The sequence below is a fragment of the Abramis brama genome (assembly GCF_963993115.1).
Source record: "Abramis brama genome assembly, chromosome: 3".
Taxonomy (NCBI): Eukaryota; Metazoa; Chordata; class Actinopteri; order Cypriniformes; family Leuciscidae; genus Abramis; species Abramis brama.
In genome coordinates, this window is record NC_139965.1 from 3,852,176 (window position 1) to 3,873,118 (window position 20,943).

Here is a 20,943-nt window from a genome sequence, read left to right on the forward strand (position 1 = left end):
CGGTCAACGGCCAGAAACAGAGAAGAGTTTGAGGAATAATAAATAAATTGATTAAAAATTATATGCTAAATATAAGTGAATATATATATACAGTAGAGCAGAAAAACATAAGAATGTAACAATGAAAACGAAACATTTTCGAAATGTATACATAAAAAAGGCCTTTGTATATTGTTATTTTTTATATTATATTATATTTTTATTATGGTATATTGGTATAGGCTACTGTATTTTTTTTTTTTTTTTTTTGGAAAATCATAATTATGACTCATTCTAAGTCATATTTATAAGAGGAAAGGCAGAAATTATGACATACTGAGTCAAGATTATGACTTAAACTAATGATGAATTATTATAATGTAACTTAATAAAAACTAAATATTTTCCAAATACGATTTTACACATATTTTAGATATTTTATAATATTAATTTCCCTGGTAAACATGTGGTCTTTATACATGAAAAAGACTGCCTTTGTATATTTATTAGGTACATGAGAATGTTTTTTTTATTTAAATTCATAAATATGCCACAAAATTCTAAATTACGACATACAACGTAATATTTATAAATTATTACATACTGAGTCATAATTATGAGATGAAAAGTCGAAATTAACAAAAATTATGACACACTAAGTCAAAATTATGACAAGTAAGGCATACAAATCATAATTTTGACTTCGAGTGTCTAAAAGATCATATTCGTGGGGTCAGAAAGATTGAAAAGCATTGATTTAGTGGAAACCTTTTTTAATATTTATTTATTGACAGAGTTTGAACGATTGTTACCTGAGGAGAAGATTTAAAGGGATTCAGTCTCTGCATCACCAGTCCTTCCTACACACACACACACACACACACACACACACACACACACACACACACTTAATTAACAGCACTTTAATGAAAGAGCACTTTAATGAAAGAGTGACTGGTTGAACTGGATCGTGTGTGTGTGTGTGTGTGTGAGAGAGAGTCTGAAAGGGGGGTGTTTACTTCTGCTCTGAGTGGATCTGCTTTAGCTGTTGACGCAAGTCTTTTGAATGCTGAGTAAATAGAGAGTAAACACTTACACACACTTATACGTACACTACACATAACTCAAAGGACATCACACATTCCTGAACTCTATATTCACAGTCACACACACTCAGCTGGGGTTGTAAACACTCAATAGTGATGATTCACAACCGACACTAACAACTATTTTTATCCGGACACCACACCTGTCTGTCTGACGCATACGCGAGACTCAGCTTCGGAATATCAGTTATGTAATTTGAGGTCATAATGTGGGATTGGGGCTTGGTGGACAATTCAGAGAGGGGAAACAATGGTGTAAAAATGAGCGGGTAATAAATCATGAAACTGCCATTGTTGAGTTCTGTTGACGGCTCTGGTTGAGGAGAACAAAACAAAAACTAAATCAGTAAATGTTTCCAAGTGTTCATCTTTCCGGCGAGAAATTTCTGTAACACTGTTCTGGAACGATACTTACAGTGGAAATCGCTATAAAATCACTTGGGTTAGTCATTTGATTTTTGTTTACAATATTACAATATTTTCCCTCACACAGAATAAATGTAGGCCTAAACATATGAACATATTTACATATACATTTACATATGCCTTTATATATAAACATTTCTGCCACATAAGAAAACAATATGCTTCTGTAAATCCTAATTATGACATTTTGACTAAGCCATAATTTTTACTTTTTATGTCATAATTAGGACATAAATTGAAATTATGACAAAAATTTCATTTTCATGACAAAAAGTCTAAATCATGAAGTAAAGTTTAAATTAATCTCGAGATGACTTTTTATGAAGTCAAAATTATGACGGTGTTGAAATGATGACATGGTAAATTGAAATTATGACATTAAAAAGTAGAAATTCTGACTTCATTAATAATTCATTGCCATAAATCTGACAAAAAGTTGAAATTATGACTTTTTTTTTTTTTTGTTATGACATCAGTCATAATTTTGACTTTTTTTCATTTTAACTTTCCCTCATAATCTTTGTGTCACTTTCAACTTCTGTCCTAATGACATTAAAACTTATACAAAATTACAACTTAGTATGTCATAATTTTGACTTTTAATGTCATAATTAGGAGGAAATAAATTGAAATTATGACAGTCATAATCAAGAGTTCATAATTAATAGATTAAAAATAAAACAAAAGTATGACATAAAAAAGTCAAAATCGTGAGGTGGTTTAAATAAAAAATGTGAAATAATGACTTAATGACGTCAATTTCAACTTTTTACTTTTTATGAAGTCAAAATTATGACAAAGTTGAATTTATGATTGTAAATTGAAATTATGACATTAAAAAGTATAAAATATGACTTCATTCATAATTCATTGTCACAATTCTGACACAAAGTTGGAATTATAACATGTCAAAGTCATAATTTTGACTTTTTAATTTCAATTTTACCCTATAATCTTTTACTTTTTATGTTATAATTAGGCCATGCATTGAAATTATGACAGTCATAATTAAGACATGTCATAATGAATAGATAAAAAAAAAAAAGAATAAATAAATTTATTTGATTAAAATGTCATTTATTTACTAAAAAAACGTCATGCTGGCCTCGCCCGCAGTGTAAAACTGGCATTGCTAGTTGTGCTAACTCGAAAGGAACGTTTTTATTATTATTATTATTATTATCATTCAGGGGCGATTCTATGATTTTCATTTTAGGGGGGCTCAGCCCCCAATGAGGGAAAAAAAAAAGTTAGTTTATGGTCTAATGCTCATTATTAACTAGTTTCATTCATTCATCCAGTAACATGCATATGGCAGGGTTTTAGAATCACTGAGGTCCCGAATGTGAGGTATTTCGGGGGGTTCGGGGGCATGCTCCCCCGCGAAAATTTTGATTTCTCTGATCTACATATGTGCATTTTAAGATGTTTTGAAGGCCAAAAAAATTGGATAACAATAGCTTTAAAACCATGTGCGGGCAGCTGTTTATTTTCCACACCTCATCAGCATCACACTCTTTTCTCTTTGTTTTTATCTTGCTCTGTCTTTTCCCCTCCTAAAGCTGAGCTTTGACTGATATAGGCTTTTCATTTTTGTCTGTCAGTGAAGAAAGTAAACATAGGGTCAACTGAGGTTGATTTATGAATCATTTTCTCAGACAAAGCTACCAGGAAAGCTAGGTAACTAAGTTTATTAAATTCATTCGCAATATGTACACATTCATTATTGATCTAGGCCTAATACATGGTCGTAGACAGGGCTTTATAATCAAAGAGGTCATAAATTTGAGGTTGTTATGGGGTTAAACATTTTTATTTCTCTGATGTGCATTTCAAGACGTTTGAAGGCCAAAAAAGGATAAGAAATATATTTAAAACCCGCTCAGTCAGTCGTGCTGCTAAAATTCCATGTAAAATTCGCGCTCCGCAGCTTCTGTGAACATAAAGCCCGCCTACTTTGATTTGATTGGTCATCTCAAATATTCTGACATTGACGAGAAGTGAAAGACCAATGAGGCTCAGATGAACAAACACGCACACACACGCCTCTGTTTCTGACCTGCGCTCTGCTTGGCGCTGCTGCGGATTGAAGATGAAGAACATTATTTAACCATTATTTAAAATTTTAGAATAACAACATTTCTTACTCCAAGTTTTAGGGGTGCTGAGCTCCTTTTTAGGGGTGCTGAAGCACGAGGGCGTGGTCATCTGACGAGTCCTGACGCCAAGCCTTGGCTCATGAATATTAATGAGGTTATAAGACTGTCGCTTTAAGAAGTAAATAAAGCGTGTTGGGTCGCGATTCGCGAACGTGTTTTGAAATAAATTTGAAGAGAGCATTTTCGAACGATACACGACAATGCGTTCAAAGACCAAGTCATAAACATAACAAAAGTTCGCCAGCTTGCAATGATAATGATATTTTTTCCTCTTTCAACTTCCCCATAAAGAATAGTTCGTGCATGACAAATATAACCACACTCAACAAAACTCGCTTAACCGCAACCAAACAAACTCGTACCTTTACAATGGTCGAGACTGTCTTCTCTTCCAAAAGAAAACAAAAGGACACAAAACTCCAGAGTTTTCAAAGTTCTAACACATTTGAAAGGGTCGGTTTATTCGAAGAGGTTTGGAAAAAAGCACGCACAAATCTGACAGGTCTTAAATACGAAAAGTACTGAAAGCATGAAACAAAAAAACAACTTAAAGCAGTATGTTCAAGTCCTGGGGGGAGAAGAAAGTCTTTCCCTGAAGTCCACCGTCTCTTCCTCGAAAAAGCACATGATCACGGCCGGGGCGTGATCATGTAGAAAAATAGTGATTTTCCACTCGAACTTGACTTTGCTTTGATTTCACTGCTCAGCAAAGTTGCATGTAAAGTGTTAACTGTTGCATAACTGATTAAAGTAATGCACACACATATTTGAAATCACCTTTATTTACATCATATCTTCATTGCTGTAGGCTATTGTACAAAATCATGTCAAGACATGAAGGAACTTCTTTAGTGCTGGTAATAATACCAGTTGTGCAAAACAAGAGCATATGACAGATTTACTTTAAAATGCACTGCATCCAAAGCATACAATCTCAGTTACTGTACACAAAAACACATCTTGTCTGTGGGCTTCATTTTCACCATAATGACTGTGAACAAAAACTGGATTTTAAACACAAACTCTGGCAACAGCAGAACAGTTAAATTATGAAAGATGATTATTGTGACTACATGCAGAAATACTACAGACAACATTTGTGTTTAGGTTATGCAGTCCAGCAAAGCATGATGGGAACTGTTGTTCAATTGGGAAAAATATCAGGCTTACTTTTTCTGGACTCTTAATCTAATGTTTAATATTTGTTTAATATTAATAATTAATATTTGTGCATAGGATGCTGGTATGTAAGTTTATTTCCACCAGTGTTTCAAACAATTAAAAAGGTAATTGCAAATCACAATTCTGAGTTTGTATCTCAAAACAAAAAACAGAATTGCGAGATGTAAAATTAGAATTCGAAGAAAAAAAGTCTGTAATGTGACAAATTCGGTATTATGAGATAAAAAAAATAAAAAAGTAATTTTTATTCCATTGGAAAAAAAAACACAATTGCAAGATTTAAACTCAGAATTTCAAGAAAGTCGGAATTGCTTGTTTACAATTTTTATTTTTTTATTCTGTGGCGGAAACAAGCTCCTGCATGCTTGCACTCATTTGCATGCTGAATATATTTATTGTTTCATCAGGAGACATTCATTCCCAAGAGAAAAACTAATTTCAATCCCATGTAAGATTCAGTCACACTGAATGCGATTTGCAGCCACACTTCATTTATTTTATTTTTCCTTGAGGAGAATTTAATTTTATGCAAATGAGCAGCGAAGCAAAGCAGCCAATGGGCCTTCAGATGTTCCCAGAGGCATCGAGCAGCTGAGCTTCACCTCCTTCATGTCTTGCAATTGCGATATATAAACGTGCAATTCTAAGAAGAAAAGTCTGAAGTGTGAGAATGTTGTTTTTTTTTTTTAATTATGAGATAAAGTCGCAATTACCTTTTTTTTATGACAGAAAATTGTGAATAAATTGTGAAATTGTTCTAATTGTGAATAAAAAAAAATAAGTATTTTTTATTCCGAGAAAGTGGGAATTTCTTGTTTATAACTTGCAATTTTGAGAAGAAAAGTCTGAATTGTGAGACAAACTCACAATTGTGAGAAAAAAATTCCACGCCAGAAAAAAACCCCTGAATTGTGAGATGCAAACTCAGAATTTCAAGAAAGTTGGAATTGCTTGTTTATAACTTGCAATTCTGACGATATAAATATGCGATTCTCAGAATTCCAGAATTTGAATTGTAAGATATAAACTTTTCTTATGTCCATGACGAAAAAAAAACAAAACAGAATTGCGAGATGTAAACAAAAAGATGTAAAAAAAGTCGGAATTGCTTGTTTATGTTGGTGATTTCCAGCTCCTTGAGGAGAATTTAAGTTTATGCAAATGAGCAGCGAATGGGCCAATGGGCCTTCAGATGTTCCCAGTGGCATCGAGCAGCAGCTCTCGGATGGAGTTGAGCTCCACTAAACCCTCCTGCAGTTGTTTAGCCAGGGTTCGCACTTCAGCCGTCACCTCCTTCTTGCAACCTTTCTTCACCTCCTTCATGTCTTTAGTGAAGTACTTGTCCATTCCTGAATGCAGACTAGCTAGCTTGACCAGAGTAGTGTTAGTTATCTCTTCCGCTCGCTCGACCGGGTCAGTAACGAGGCTGATGGTTTGCAGCGCCCGTCGCACTTCCCAGTCGCCGGTGTAGTAGTTGTTGCGTCGCAGCAGCGGTTGAGCACGCAGTCGACCAAGACCTTCAATGATGAACCGTAAACAGCGCTGCATTTCCACCAGCTGCGCCTCGTAGTCCTGAACGATTACCTCGATCTTCTTACGGTCCTGCGTGAGGATGGAGCAAAAACAACATTAGACCGTTTTATCAAGTACTTTAGTAGAATTGTACAAACATCCTTCTTCAGCTCGTGCTTCACGTGTCTTTCTGCTGTAAAATCTGCACTGATTTTATCATGTAAAATATGCTGAAAACAAGAAAACGTGCTAACAATGTGCTAAATCATGCTACTAGCATGCTAAACATGCTAGCAATAAATGCTAGAAACATGTTAAAATTGTTAAATCATGCTAGCAAAATGTTTTAAACATGCTAGCAGTGAATTAATTAATGCTAGCATTGTGTTAAATCATGCAAGCGAACTGTTTAAACAGGCTAGTAATGTGTTAAATCATCCTAGAAATATGCTAAAACATGTCAGAATGTGCTAAATCATTATAGAAACATGAAATCATACTAGTAATGTGGTAATTCAAGCAGGAAACATGTCTGCAAAGTCCTAAACATAGTTAAACATGCTAGCAATGTGCTAATTCAAGCTAAAAATGTTAGCATTGTGTTAAATCATGCTAGCAAAAAGTTTAAACATGCTAGCAATATACTAAAACATGTCAGCAATGTGCTAATTCAAGCTAGAAATGTTAGCATTGTGTTAAATCATGCTAGCAAAAAGTTTAAACATGCTAGCAATATACTAAAACATGTCAGCAATGTGCTAATTCAAGCTAGAAACATGCCTGAAAAATGCTAAATCATGCTAGCAAAATGCTGAAACATGTTAGCAACTTGATAAAACATGTTATCAATGTGCTAGAGAATGTTAATAAAATTCTATTGACAAGTAAAATCTGCAAACTTCAAGCTTTTCAAAGTTATTTCAAACTTTCAGACAAAGGCTTTGTCAAGCAAACATCCAAGTTAGCCATCAAACTTTACTCATCTAGTACATGTTAGCGAGGCTTGATCTAAAGATCAGCGAAGCCAATTTTATTAAAGAGTTGACATAAATAGTTCAAAATGACAGAAAAGGTGTTTGTTTGTAATCATCTAACAGCTGCATATGATACTGAGCGTGAACGTACATGCATGTTGTTGATATTGTCTGAAATGGAGGCTGAAGCCGCCGTGATGCCGCCCGCCGTAGCGACGCCCAGTCCGATGGCCGAGATGATGATGGAAGCGCCGAACGTGACCGGAGCCAGCGCCAGTCCCGCGATGGCCGCGGCTCCACCGACGGCCGTGGTCGTTCCCCCCGTGATGCTGGCGATCTTAGTGCGATGGTGGAAGTTGCTGAGGTCGTCGGCGATGCCGTATAAGATCAGCACGTGCTGGTAGAGAAGCTCGGCTCGCTCCATGAAGAGCTTCAGGTACACGCGGAGACCGCGATGGACCTTATCGGCCACCGCTTTAAACGATCTGACAGGAGAGAAAGAGGACAGAGTCTCAATATGTGTGACACTTAAAAGAGACAAAAACGAAGACAAACGGCGGGACTTTAGGATTTTATCAATGACGAGTTGATTGATTGCTTGATTGATTGAACACTGCAGCTAAATATCTAAATGTTCTGAAATCAAGAATAAACTCCCCACTGGGGTCAGAGAAATAAATACATTTTCATTAGAATTTTTTTTTGTACCCCATTGGGAGATGCCAAAAGTTGTGAGACGTCTGTCTTTACATGCACATGAACTTTAATGACTTTCCTGATCAGTAGGGTTTAAAGGGATGGTTCGGAGTAAAATCAACCTAGGGTCCTTTGCACCATGGCCTCGAGCCAAAGCCTTTTTTTCCCTTGGTTGAACATTATTAAAGTTAGAGCTTATTTAGAGATATCAGCCGGATGGCTTAGTGCAGGCGCTAACGGATCCTATGATGTATCTCGTAAATTACCCCACTAATAATGCCCAGAATGGCACCAAACTTGGCAGAGAGCGATGCACAAGAATGTAGCGTAACGACGCCCAGTTCCAGGAATGTCAGTTGTCAACACTTCGGAAAAAATAATAATTCATCGTTACACTACATCCTTATGCACCGCTTTCTGCCAGGACTTACGTTTTTAAGTGACGTCGGTGTCCGGGTTAGCGGTAGCATGAGCCCTCAGGCAAGTGTTATGTAAATAAACTCCTGATGTACTTACAAACTTTCCAATGCCTCGTATTATGAGTACAGAACCTATTTGTACTACTGTAGAAGCTTGGTCCATTCTGGGCATTATTAGTGGGGTAATTTACGAGGTACAGCATAGGATCCGTTAGCGCCTGCACTAAGCCATCCGGCTGATATCTCTAAATAAGCTCTAACTTTAATAATGTTCGACCAAGGGGAAAAAATGGAGTTGGCCCACCCTTTGCAGATTTAACAGCTTCAACTCTTCTGGGAAGGTTTCCACAAGGTTCAGGAGTGTGTTTATGGGAGTTTTGAACATTCTTCTAGAAGCACATGTGTGAGGTCCGGCACTGATGTTGGACGAGAAGCTCTCAGTCTCTAACTCATCCCGAAGCTGTTCTCTCGGGTTGAGGTCAGGACTCTGTGCAAGCCAGTCCAGTTCCTCCACCCTAAACTCCTCATCCATGTCTTTATGGTCCTGCTTTATGCACTGGAGCGCAATCATGCTGGAACAGGAACATCCCCAAACTGTTCCCACAAAGTTTGGAGCATGAAATTGTCCAAAATGTCTTGGTATGCTGAAGCATTAAGAGTTTCTTTCGCTGGAACTAAGGGGCCAAGCCCTGAGAAACAACCCCACACCATCACCCCCCCTCCACCAAACAACCCCACACCATCACCCCCCCTCCACCAAACAACCCCACACCATCACCCCCCCTCCACCAAACAACCCCACACCATCACCTCCCCTCCACCAAACAACCCCACACCATCACCCCCCCTCCACCAAACAACCCCACACCATCACCCCCCCTCCACCAAACAACCCCACACCATCACCTCCCCTCCACCAAACAACCCCACACCATCACCCCCCCTCCACCAAACAACCCCACACCATCACCCCCCCTCCACCAAACAACCCCACACCATCACCCCCCCTCCACCAAACAACCCCACACCATCACCCCCCCTCCACCAAACTCTACACTTGGCACAATGCAGTCAGGCAAGTCCCGCAAGTACAGTGAAGCTCTCTAGGCACTGTTCTTGAGCTAATCTGAAGAATCTGTCATCTTATCTTATGACATTGTGAATCTTACATGGTCTCTTCCTCTTTAGAGCTGATCCTCTCGTTCGAAGGTAGTTCGTCCCAAACTGAAAAACACAGAGATTGAATGTGAAATGATTTCGATCTGATGAGCGGCGGGTGAATTAGTGAATTAATCTCGACTCACACTCGACTGTATTCCACCACTCCATCAGACTGTCAGTGTCCTGCCAATCAAACACACGTTTATGACATACAGACTTCAGAATCACATCAAGAGAAAGTGACAGACACACAAATACTGCAGAAAACATGTTGAACATGCTAGCAATGTACTAATTCATGCAACTAGCATGATCACTGACCCCTTCTTCCTCCTCTTCCTCACGCTTCTGCTCTTCCTCTTGATCCATATGTCGTTTGATGTCCATCTGAGCCGACATCCACTCAGCCTTACAGAGAGAGATATGATGGATAAATGAGACGAAAATACCAGACAGAGACCAGATATGACGAATATATAATAAATAAATATGACAGAAATGAATAAATAAAAAGCAGATCAGTAAACTTAAATCGTACTGACACAGAAAAACTATCATCATAACATAAACACGGAAAAGTCTTCACGGCAACTCGTCAAAATGAAAGTTTGGTTCAACTTGCAGAAATTGTGACAGAAATATATTAATGTTGTACAGTACAATTAAATAAAATAAATTATAAATTATTATTAAAACTTTTTTAATAGAATAATTAAACATTTTGTGTTTTAATGTTTGACAGCTAAAGCTGTTGTGTTAAATTAAACAAAAAACAAAACAAAGTTTGTTTAATTTCATATGATTAAAAGGTCAATTAAATTAATGTTTTATGCTTTTTTTGTTTTATATATAAATTGTTGTTTTTATGAATTCAATGAATTAGACATGCTTTTTGATTATTAAAATGTAATTAAACCATTAAAATGCACAGCTTAAGCTTAAAACAGAAAACCCAGAATTTGGTTAAAAAAAAATAAAACAGAATTTAAGATAAAAAATTAAATGTATTTCATAGGGCCTTTGAAATATAAGGTATAATTCATGATTTCAATTAATTAGACATGCTTTTTGATTACTAAAATTTAATTTATCATTAAATTGGAGTAAAAAAAAAAAAAAAAAAGAATCCACAAAAATTAAAAAGGAACAAAAAAGGAATTTGGGAAAAAATAAAAGGGATTTCATAGGACCCTTCTACTATATTGTTGCTCAATACCTTAGCAGCATCAGACAGGTAATAATTTCCAGACGTGGCACCAGGAGATTCCAGAAAGTCTTTGGGAAAAGCATCCTGAAAAAAGCAGGATTTATACCAGATGAAGTGGTAGTGAAGGGGTTTATCGTACAGTAGATAGAGATGAAGGCACTCTAACCTTTGACCCTCTGCGATGCGTGTCCATTTCTTTAGGCTTCTGTGGTTTATTGTCCTGTGTGAGAGGGACCGTCAGCGCTAAACTCGTTTGCGTGAACAACATAAAAGCATGAGAGTGTAAAGATAATAGATACCGGTGTGTATTCCTCCCATCCGAAGTCCTCTTCCGGCTCCAGGTCTCCGGCCCTGAACAAATCTGCACCCTTTTGAGGGACCTCGTCCTCCTCCACGGCCTACAGATGTCAGACGTCAGCGCTTTCAGGACAATACTAACATTTACATAGTGAGATGAGGAGAAAGAAGAGGCACCTTTGAGTCTCGGCGGGACAGCGGCGGCACTTTAAGAAGAGGAGGCTTCATCATCTGCAGAAAGAGCAGGACATTTAACCAGGACAACCAGCAAAATGTGGCATATTTTTGATTACAACAGAAAATTATTTTGACTTGTCACTCATTAAAGAAAACATGAATATAAATACAAGTAAAACATATAAATATAATTATAAACAAAAACATATATAAATATAAATAAATAAATATATATATTATGTACAAATAATATTTGTATTTATATTCATACATATAAATATAAAATATAATTATAATATAAATATAAAATATACATATTATATAAATAACATTTTTAAATTAAGCAAATTAGTTCAATTAAGCTCCATCAACAGCATCAGCTCCATTAACTAATTAAAAAACTAAATATAATTATGAACATAAATAAAAACATGAATACACAAATGCATAATAGATATGAATAATAAGATAAATACACTGTAAAAAAAAGTTATTGCCTTAAATTTGTAAGTACAATCAGCTTGGATGTTTAAGTCATTTAAACTTAAATAAACAAAAAAAATGAGTTGAATCTTGTATAACTTTTAAAATAGTTGAAAAGTGCTTAATTTTGATGAGTTAAAAATAAATGTGTAAAAATGTATACACTTTTTTTACAGTGTATAAATATAAATAAATATAATATTATATAAATATAATTTGTATTTATATTTATTTACTTGTATTTACTTGTGTTTTATATAGTTACCACTCTAGTACCACTAGTTTCAATAACCTGGAAACTTTCATTGATATCAAAAAGTGATTTGACGCATATTTACATAAATTATGTCTACAATGCAGAAACAAAAGTTCATTCATACAGAAAAGTAAAACTAGTTTTCTGCTGTAAGAATGTTAACCACAAGTGAAACCACCAAATCAGATCAGAGAATCTGAACTGAAGTGAGAACATTCCTTTGAAATAAGATCAAGTGAACATCTGAGAAATATGTGAAACATGGTGAAGTGAACAGACGAGCTTTCACCTCCTCGTGATCTTTAGTCGGCCTGATCTCAGGGTCTTCAATGCTCTAGAAAACACAAATGAACAGTGTGTGGAAGTCAGCTGCCCGTTTAAATGCTATTTATTGCTTTTGTAGATCATTAAATATTCCCAAAAAATACACCAAAAATTATGCAAACTGAAGCCATGGTTATTATTGTCAACTAAAACCGTAAAAACATTTTATAAGTTGAAATAAAATAGACGTTGACTAAAAAGGAAATAAAATAAAATACTAGTTGAAATAAAATGTTTTTATATACTTTCTATGAGTTTAACTTGAAGTATTAAAATAACTAAAACTAAAACTGAAATAAAAAAAAAATGTAGAGCTTTATAGTATTTTAAAAACTGTATAAAACTATACGTATGTTTAATATATTATATAAAAAACTAATACAAATAACAAATGAAAGATATAAAAATAAAAACGAATTTAAAATAATAATAAAAACTATAATAATATGTTAATGATATATTATAGCATGTATACTTTAAATAAAATAAATGCTAACTGATTTTTTTTAAATATATAAAAATATATTTATTTTATAAAAAAAAATTTATTTAAACATTTTAAGGCAATATTTTGTTGTATATTAACATGAATTCACAAAACAAACTACAAAATTACTAAAATTTTAAGTAAAATGAAAATGGGAAATATAAAAATAAAATATTTGATTTTATTTAACTAGTTTCTCGAGGTGCTGAAATAGCAAACTCTCAGTTGTGAGTTTGACGATTTACCTTTGACTGTCTGCGGTGTAAACGGGGGACTTTAAACTTCGGCGGTTTCTTCTGTACAAACAGATACAAAATTAATAAAAGCAACTGAAAGCTTGACCGAGATCATGAGAGCGTCGTTTAAACGTACGGGTCGACAGTCTGGCGTCTCCTGGTGTCTGTCACTGAAGTCTGAGGTCGTGAAGACATCGGATGCCTGAAAATATCAAACTAAACCAGTGATGCTTCTGAAATAGTTCTGGTTTAAAAATGAGTTATGCTTCCTATCAATGCCCTACCTTTGAGTCCCATGAAGAAGGACCCATAAACCCATTGGAATATGAACTCTGGAAGAAAAAAACAAGTTCATATGAGCAATAATAACCTCACTAGAAGTGACCAGAAACACAGTATGGTTTAGTTTGAACCTTAAAATGGTTTGGTGAATAACTTCTGAGAGACGTGTCTTCAGTGTAAACGCTCATTCCCTTCAGCTCATCCATCCCGTCGGGATCCTAAAATCACAGTGTTAATAATCCCACACACACATCTGAGCTTTCCACAAACATCCGTACGACTCGGACAAACCTTGAGATGTGGATGAGGAGTGAAACCACAAGCTCCCTTCAGTTCATCCTCGTCCTCCTGCAACACAATCAGTTCAGTATCTTCTGCTGTGTAGTATAGTGCACACACTGATCTTAAAGCCCCCCTGTGGTGAAGATCCAGCGTCTAATGTTGTTTATATGTCTATGTGGTGTTTTTAATGTGCTTTAAGACAAAGCATGTGTAAATTCATAAGTCGACACCATTGCTGAGTATTTCCTCCTTAAAACTGCAGTGAACCAAAGACAGTCTCAAAAACACGCTTTGAAATCGCTGGTGTTTCTGACGTCACAAACTACCTTATACACAAATCCGCCGCAAACTCTATGGGCGCCGCCATCTTGCCTGCCGCCATTACTGCGTGCCTGCGAAGTGTGAGGGTGTGACACTTGCCGGTGTCCTCTAATGACATTTGAATGAAAGCGGATCCTGGGGCTTAAATATTGTGATTGTCAAAACATTTTAGTTACTAAACTGAATTTTATTAGGTTTAGTGACAACATGTTGCAATGTTTATATTATATGGTACAATTTCTGGTACGTTTTTTTTTATTATTGCTTGAAACAATTTCAGGATTTCAATTCAGTTCAATTCTTGTGATTTGTTTTAATATTGACTAATCTGGGTAAATATTAGGTACACAAGATAGGCGTTATTTTTTTAAGAAAAAAAAATTCTCACCTAATGCTGTAAGTTAAACATACAGAGAGCCTTATCAGCTGGCAGTATTTAAGGTTAAAAATAACTCAAATTAAATATAATGCGTTTTTTTTATTATAATAACAACTTTATTTAATGATATAAGAAAACATATAATAAATATGTAATATAGTACACATATTTAGCAAAATACTCTCTATAGCTCTTTTTTTCTTTCCTGAGGTAAATGTTATGTGACATAGGCCTAATTGTTCTCCAGCTGTTTTATTGACCCTTTCCGCGGTTAAAAAAACACTGATTGATCGATATTATGTATGATGAATATACATTTCGGTAGGTTATGCTACTGTTTCTTTTAACATCGTTCATTCGTGTTTATTTACTATTAAGTCATGATCGGTTCACGTGCCATAGGGATCTGTCACGTCACATTTACAAACGCCAAAATATTTATTGTTTGAATTTCATAATAAAATTGACAGAATCTGAGAGCTGAGCTTTTTTTTTATAACTAACCTGCTCTGTCTAGTCTGTCGGTCTCCATGTCCTCTTTGCTTCTCGATTTTTATGTGCGTGAGAAAATGGATGTGTGGCGACTGGCGAGAGAGCGTGTGAAAAGTGTCAATTGCGTGAGTCTCACGGTGAAAGCGTGAGAGTTGGCAGCTTACAGGTATTCAACATTATTTTATTAATCTTCTGGCATGCGAGCTTCAGAACCTAAAGTACAGGGCATTGATTGAAGGTCAGAATTACATGAGCTCCGGATGGATTGGCCAGATACTGCATACCTTCGCAGATGAGCTCACATTAAAAGGTGTCGTGCGGTTTTCACAGGCAGTGAACTCGTACCATAATGTGTCAGTAACAATATAAAACTGCAAAGTTCTCGAAGTAGTGTGTGACTGCATGGCCGGCCGAGGGAAGTGTTGTAGCCATACAGCAGGGCGACTGTACAAAATTAAAGATGAATAGATAAAAATAACATTTCGTACAGCTACATCTGCTACAGCCGCCTACGGGACCAACGCTACTTCCTTAGCAGCAAGGCACGCAGTAATGGCGGCGCTGCTTTACTTCCGTGTTTCGCCGGATTTGTCTATAACCAATCAGATCAACGTGTGATCGTCAACCAGTGGATCTCTGAGCTGAGTGAGTGAGTGGAGGCGGGGCTCATTTGCATATTCATAGAACCGCGCATACTAAATGAGGCAAGGGTGTCGAGTTACATTCAAGATATTTTAAGGCATGAAGACATTTTCCGTCATTCGTCTGTAATTAAATAAAAAATAAATTAATTCATGTAATAAAAAATAAAGGTTTTTACTAGTAAGAATTGTAGTCCTGATATGTGAAATTGGAATTTCATCTAGTAAGAAATCAATTCTTGATATCAACAATTGAATTTGAATGGCAGCCTATGGTGACATTTCACTAGTGAAAATACAATTACAGATATCAAGAATTATAGTTTTTACTAGTTGCAATTCAATTGTTGATATCAAGAATTAGCACTTTAACTAGTGAAAATATAATTGTAGATCTGTGGAAATCTAATTCCTGATATTAAAAATTGCCATTGTTTCTAGAAGAAATCTAATTCCTGATATCAAGAATGATCATTTTAACTAGTGAAAACTGAATTTTTGATATCAAGAATTAATATCCTGGAAATGAATAAAAGTTAAAACGGCTTGCCATAGTGAAAGGGCCTTTATGTTTGCACAGATGAAAACTGCTGAATTCAGCATCGGCGTGACGAGATGCTTTAAAGAATGAACTGCACTGTTTATCGTTGCATAATGCATTACATTTATACATTTATTATTAATATTGCATTAAAATACAGTATATACTACACAGTACCCAGTAAGTTGAAAAATATGGATAAACCCAACCGTTGGGTTAAAAAATTATTAAAAATGTTAACCCAATGGTTGGGTTTCTTCATATTTGACCCAAACGTGAGTTGAAACGACCCAGCATATTTTAGAGTGAACAGAATTCTCTTCTGAAAATACCTTAAAATGTGGCGTTCCCTCCGTCGGCTCATTATCAGCCTTGACAACCCAATAACAAACACAAAACTCTCATTAAAAACACATAATATAATATAATATAATATAATATAATATAATATAATATAATATAATATAATATAATATAATATAATATAATATAATATATCAAAGAAAACAGACTTACCCTGGATAAACCGATAACAAACCCTCTTTGAGGAACAAACTTGACTTTGACCTTCTTTTTGTGTTTCTGATTAAAAAAAAAGAGAATAACAGTGACTAAAATAATGAAAATGAAAGACAGAACAGAAAGACGACGGATCTTTCTCTTCTACCTGTCCATCATCGATCCCCCCCGTGTTTCTCTCGTCATCAACCTCTGGAATCTACAACAGGAAATCATGTGTAACTCAAAGTCTATCAAGCCACCCTGAGCACCCTAGCAACCGCATAGCAACACCTTAGCAACCACCCAGAATGCCCTAGCAACTGCTTTAAAGTTAAAACTACTTAGCTTTTCAAACTCAAACTATCTGACTCTGCGTTCTCAAGTTAACAAAGTTTGCATTGCCAAGATATCAGTGTTCTAACAAAATAATAAAAAAATAGAAATGTATAAAACTATCTCAACATATTTGGGAAAAAAAAGACAAAAGTAAACAATTAATAAAACTTTAAATGAAATTTAAATGATTTCTTTAAAAAAAAAATGTTATTAAAACTGTATTAGTATCTATCTCAAAGACACTGAATTAACACTGACATCTGCTGGACACAGACATGCACAGACAATGAAAATATATTAATTTTATTTTTTTGTCAAAACACATTGCTTTGGAAATAATATATTTTATTTAAATGCATTTTTAATTCATTTCATATTATTTTTGTGCTATTTTGTATTTTTTGTTATTTATGTTATTTTGTATTTTATATTGTTTTTTTATTTTATTTATTTATTTCATTTTTTATTTTTTTGTTTGATGTTTTTATATATTATTTTACATTTTTATTTTATTTTATATTATTTCTATTTTTCTATTTCTATTTTAAATATTTATTTTTTATTTTATTTTTTTATTTTATATATATATATAATATAAAAGTTATGTTAATTTTAAAAGTTAAAATAAAATGACAAAATAAAATAAAAAAACAATATAAAATACAAAATAACATAAATAACAAAAAATACAAAATAGCACAAAAATAATATGAAATGAATTAAAAATGCAAATAAAAGATATTATTTCCAAAGCAATGTGTTTTGACTAAATTTTTTTTAATATATTTTCATTGTCTGTGCATGTCTGTGTCCAGCAGATGTCAGTGTTAATTCAGTGTCTTTGAGATAGATACTAATACAGTTTTAATAACATTTTTTTTAAAAGAAATCATTTAAATTTCATTTAAAGTTTTATTAATTGTTTACTTTTGTCTTTTTTTCCCCAAATATGTTGAGATAGTTTTATACATTTCTATTTTTTATTATTTTGTTAGAACACTGATATCTTGGCAATGCAAACTTTGTTAACTTGAGAACGCAGAGTCAGATAGTTTGAGTGAGTTTGAAAAGCTAAGTAGTTTTAACTTTAAAGCAGTTCGTAAAGCTCAAAGTGTGAAGGTTTTTAGGCCATTCAGTCTCTCAGATATAAGCTAGTGGTTGCTAGGGCATTCTGGGTGGTTGCTAAGGTGTTACTATGCGGTTGCTAGGGTGCTCAGGGTGGCTTGATAGACTTTAAGTCTATAAAAATGTATATAAAAAATGTATATATGTATATATATATATATATATATATATATATATATATATATATATATATATATATATATATATATATATATAAAATGTATATATATATATATATATATATATATATATATATATATTTATTTATTTTTTTTTTTTTTTTAAATCACACAAATGTCAAAGTGCTTGTGTTATCTTTGATATATTTGGAATTAATGTTATTTTATATATTTATTTCATTTTTTATTTTGTTGTTTGATGTTTTTATATCTTATTTTACATTTGTATTTGATTATATATATATATATATATATATATATATATATATATATATATATATATATGTGTATTTATTTTTATTATTTAATATATGTATATATATATATATATATATATATATATATATATATATAATAAAATAATAATAAAAAAAAAAAAAAAAAAATATATATATATATATAATAAATAATTATATATAAATAATTATATTAAATTAATACAAATGTCAGAGTGCTTGTTTTCTTTGATATATTTGGAATGAATGTTTTGATTTCCCCCTCATCTCGGCCTGATAAATATTGCCATCATCAGACACTCTCTTGTATATTAATAACGTCCAGAACTGAGGTTTAGTCTCAGTATAAAGTCCAACACCACTGTCGTTCACTGAAACAGAAAACATCAACTACAAATGGAAATGGATTTACCGGACGCTTGTCATGGAGTGAAGCGCCGACATCCAAGTCTCCTTCCAGAAAGGGATCTTTGGAAAAGGACTGCGAACAGAACACATTCGTTTTTAAATAATAAGATATTGTAAGACTTAAATTCAAAGAGGCTCACGGTCCCGATCCTGATCCCTGTCTTCACCTCTGCAAAAGAGCAGTGAGAATACCTTTGAGTCCGTCGCTGGAGGAGGACCGTGTGATGACTTCAGACCAGCTGCAGAAGTGTCCTTCAGAAACCAGCACAGATCAGATAAAGTTATGTAGATTACACAGAACTGAGCTCCTGAAACGCCTCCACTGTAGTCTTGAGTTTCTTCCGGGAACGAACACGTCACAATATTCCTCATTATAATAATTTATGCGCAGAATAAAGGGGCGGGGCCTGGTTGAGTTAGTTAGTAGTGTGTTCAACTGGTGGTTATGGTAAGGGGCGGGACATTTCCCAAACACACTCGAAGCGCTCGACCAATCACAACACACTGCTCCAGCCGACCAATCAGAGCACAGTGTGCTTTTCAGAAGGAGGGGCTTCATAGAGACAGGAACTGAACATTATTTAAGTGTCCAAATATTGTCTCGAATGTCTAAATAATAGTTTTCCCTTTTATTTGTATTTGAAAAAAAAAGCAATGCAATAATATTTACTTGGTAAGATAATACATTATCTGCATATTCTTTACTGTTTTAATAAATAATATAATTTATAATAATTTTAAAATAAACTAATTTATATAATTTAAATCATAATTTATAAATTATTTAATTAAACACCTTTAATTTTTAATGGATACATTTGTAATTGATTTACTAAAACATAAATTATATATAAAGTATTATATTGTTATTATTATAACAGATAATTTGCTTTTTGGTTTATGGCTTTAAATCTAAAGTACCAGCTATATTTCATATATATATATATATATATATATATATATTATATTTCTCATACCTTTGATAGTCGATGTGGCACAGGAGGCTTGAATTTCTGTGATTGCTTCTGTAAAATAAATATAATAAATATATATAATAAAGATACGGCGGACATTGAGGTGAAATCGCAGCACAAAGTCAAACGTGTGTGTCGTACCGGTTTGAAGTCCACATCTTCATCTTTCTTCGGTCCAAAAGCCATGAGATCAGCAGTTTTTGACGAGGACATTAAATCATCCTAATAAGACAATTCAGTGAGGGCAAAGGTCAAACGATACCCATGTTTATCATAATAAATGTATTATTGATGTCCAGTGTAGCTCTAAACAAACCTGATAGTCTGCAGGGAATCCTTTAGCTGAAGCTTCAGTGTGTTTCGCCTGCAAACAACAGCAGAACACTGAAGATATGATACCAATAAGATAAGAACACTGAAGATATGATACCAATAAGATAAGAACACTGAAGATATGATACCAATAAGATAAGAACACTGAAGATATGATACCAATAAGATAAGAACACTGAAGATATGATACGTTAGAGTAAAAAGGCTTGTTTTAGAGACACACTGACCGCCTGCCAATAATTTGCACAGTTTATGCTGAAAGTCTCTGGCAGAACATGCTATTAAACTCTTTGTTTATTAAACTCTTGTTAGTTTACTGTGGTAATCATCTATGCAGATCAAGTCATGTATTTTAAATACCAGAAATGTCAATGAAAGTGTTTAATGAAAATATAAACAGGATTGTTATTACAAAAAATATATATATAGTAAAAAAAAATTGTGTGAGAAATTGGAAATGAGCAGCCTTTCCTCTTATGGATATATATATATATATATATATATATATATATATATATATATATATATATATATATATATATATATATATATATATAAATGATTTTATTATTTAAAAAGTAAAGAATATGGAGATCATTTATTATTTTATCAAGAAAATATTATATTCTTTTATCTTTTGTTTCGAATAATGTTGGGGACTGTTGGTACACTGTTTATTATTTATTTTATGAAGTATAAGCTTATAAATTATAAATTTATAAATTATCCTATAATTCAAATATAATTATCATACAATTATTTTTAGAATAAATTATTTTATCTTAAAAAATATTTTATTATTTAAAAAAGTAAAGATTATGAATATATTTTT

General features: G+C 33.6%; 2 protein-coding genes across 2 annotated transcripts in view; both read right to left on the reverse strand.

Moving 5' to 3' along the window:
- apold1b (apolipoprotein L domain containing 1b) overlaps nucleotides 1-4,413 on the reverse strand; it is a 20,237-nt gene extending 15,824 nt beyond the window's left edge. Inside the window, exons 1-2 of the mRNA XM_084109209.1 lie at nucleotides 4,033-4,413; nucleotides 792-839 (exon numbers count right to left, since the gene is read on the reverse strand). Coding sequence (XP_083965335.1) covers nucleotides 792-827 — 36 coding nt within the window. The 5' untranslated portion in view covers nucleotides 828-839; nucleotides 4,033-4,413. The remainder of the gene's footprint in view (nucleotides 1-791; nucleotides 840-4,032) is intronic.
- Nucleotides 4,414-4,432: 19 nt separating this feature from the next.
- LOC311079620 (uncharacterized protein) overlaps nucleotides 4,433-20,943 on the reverse strand; it is a 29,222-nt gene continuing 12,711 nt past the window's right edge. The window contains exons 11-33 of the mRNA XM_084109208.1: nucleotides 20,095-20,142; nucleotides 19,920-20,000; nucleotides 19,782-19,829; nucleotides 18,997-19,056; nucleotides 18,809-18,877; nucleotides 16,687-16,737; nucleotides 16,536-16,601; nucleotides 16,352-16,390; nucleotides 13,655-13,711; nucleotides 13,495-13,581; nucleotides 13,366-13,413; nucleotides 13,218-13,283; nucleotides 13,091-13,141; nucleotides 12,324-12,368; nucleotides 11,296-11,349; nucleotides 11,121-11,219; nucleotides 10,988-11,041; nucleotides 10,831-10,905; nucleotides 9,936-10,022; nucleotides 9,758-9,797; nucleotides 9,623-9,677; nucleotides 7,490-7,823; nucleotides 4,433-6,454 (exon numbers count right to left, since the gene is read on the reverse strand). Coding sequence (XP_083965334.1) covers nucleotides 6,041-6,454; nucleotides 7,490-7,823; nucleotides 9,623-9,677; nucleotides 9,758-9,797; nucleotides 9,936-10,022; nucleotides 10,831-10,905; nucleotides 10,988-11,041; nucleotides 11,121-11,219; nucleotides 11,296-11,349; nucleotides 12,324-12,368; nucleotides 13,091-13,141; nucleotides 13,218-13,283; nucleotides 13,366-13,413; nucleotides 13,495-13,581; nucleotides 13,655-13,711; nucleotides 16,352-16,390; nucleotides 16,536-16,601; nucleotides 16,687-16,737; nucleotides 18,809-18,877; nucleotides 18,997-19,056; nucleotides 19,782-19,829; nucleotides 19,920-20,000; nucleotides 20,095-20,142 — 2,028 coding nt within the window. The 3' untranslated portion in view covers nucleotides 4,433-6,040. The remainder of the gene's footprint in view (nucleotides 6,455-7,489; nucleotides 7,824-9,622; nucleotides 9,678-9,757; nucleotides 9,798-9,935; nucleotides 10,023-10,830; nucleotides 10,906-10,987; nucleotides 11,042-11,120; nucleotides 11,220-11,295; nucleotides 11,350-12,323; nucleotides 12,369-13,090; nucleotides 13,142-13,217; nucleotides 13,284-13,365; nucleotides 13,414-13,494; nucleotides 13,582-13,654; nucleotides 13,712-16,351; nucleotides 16,391-16,535; nucleotides 16,602-16,686; nucleotides 16,738-18,808; nucleotides 18,878-18,996; nucleotides 19,057-19,781; nucleotides 19,830-19,919; nucleotides 20,001-20,094; nucleotides 20,143-20,943) is intronic.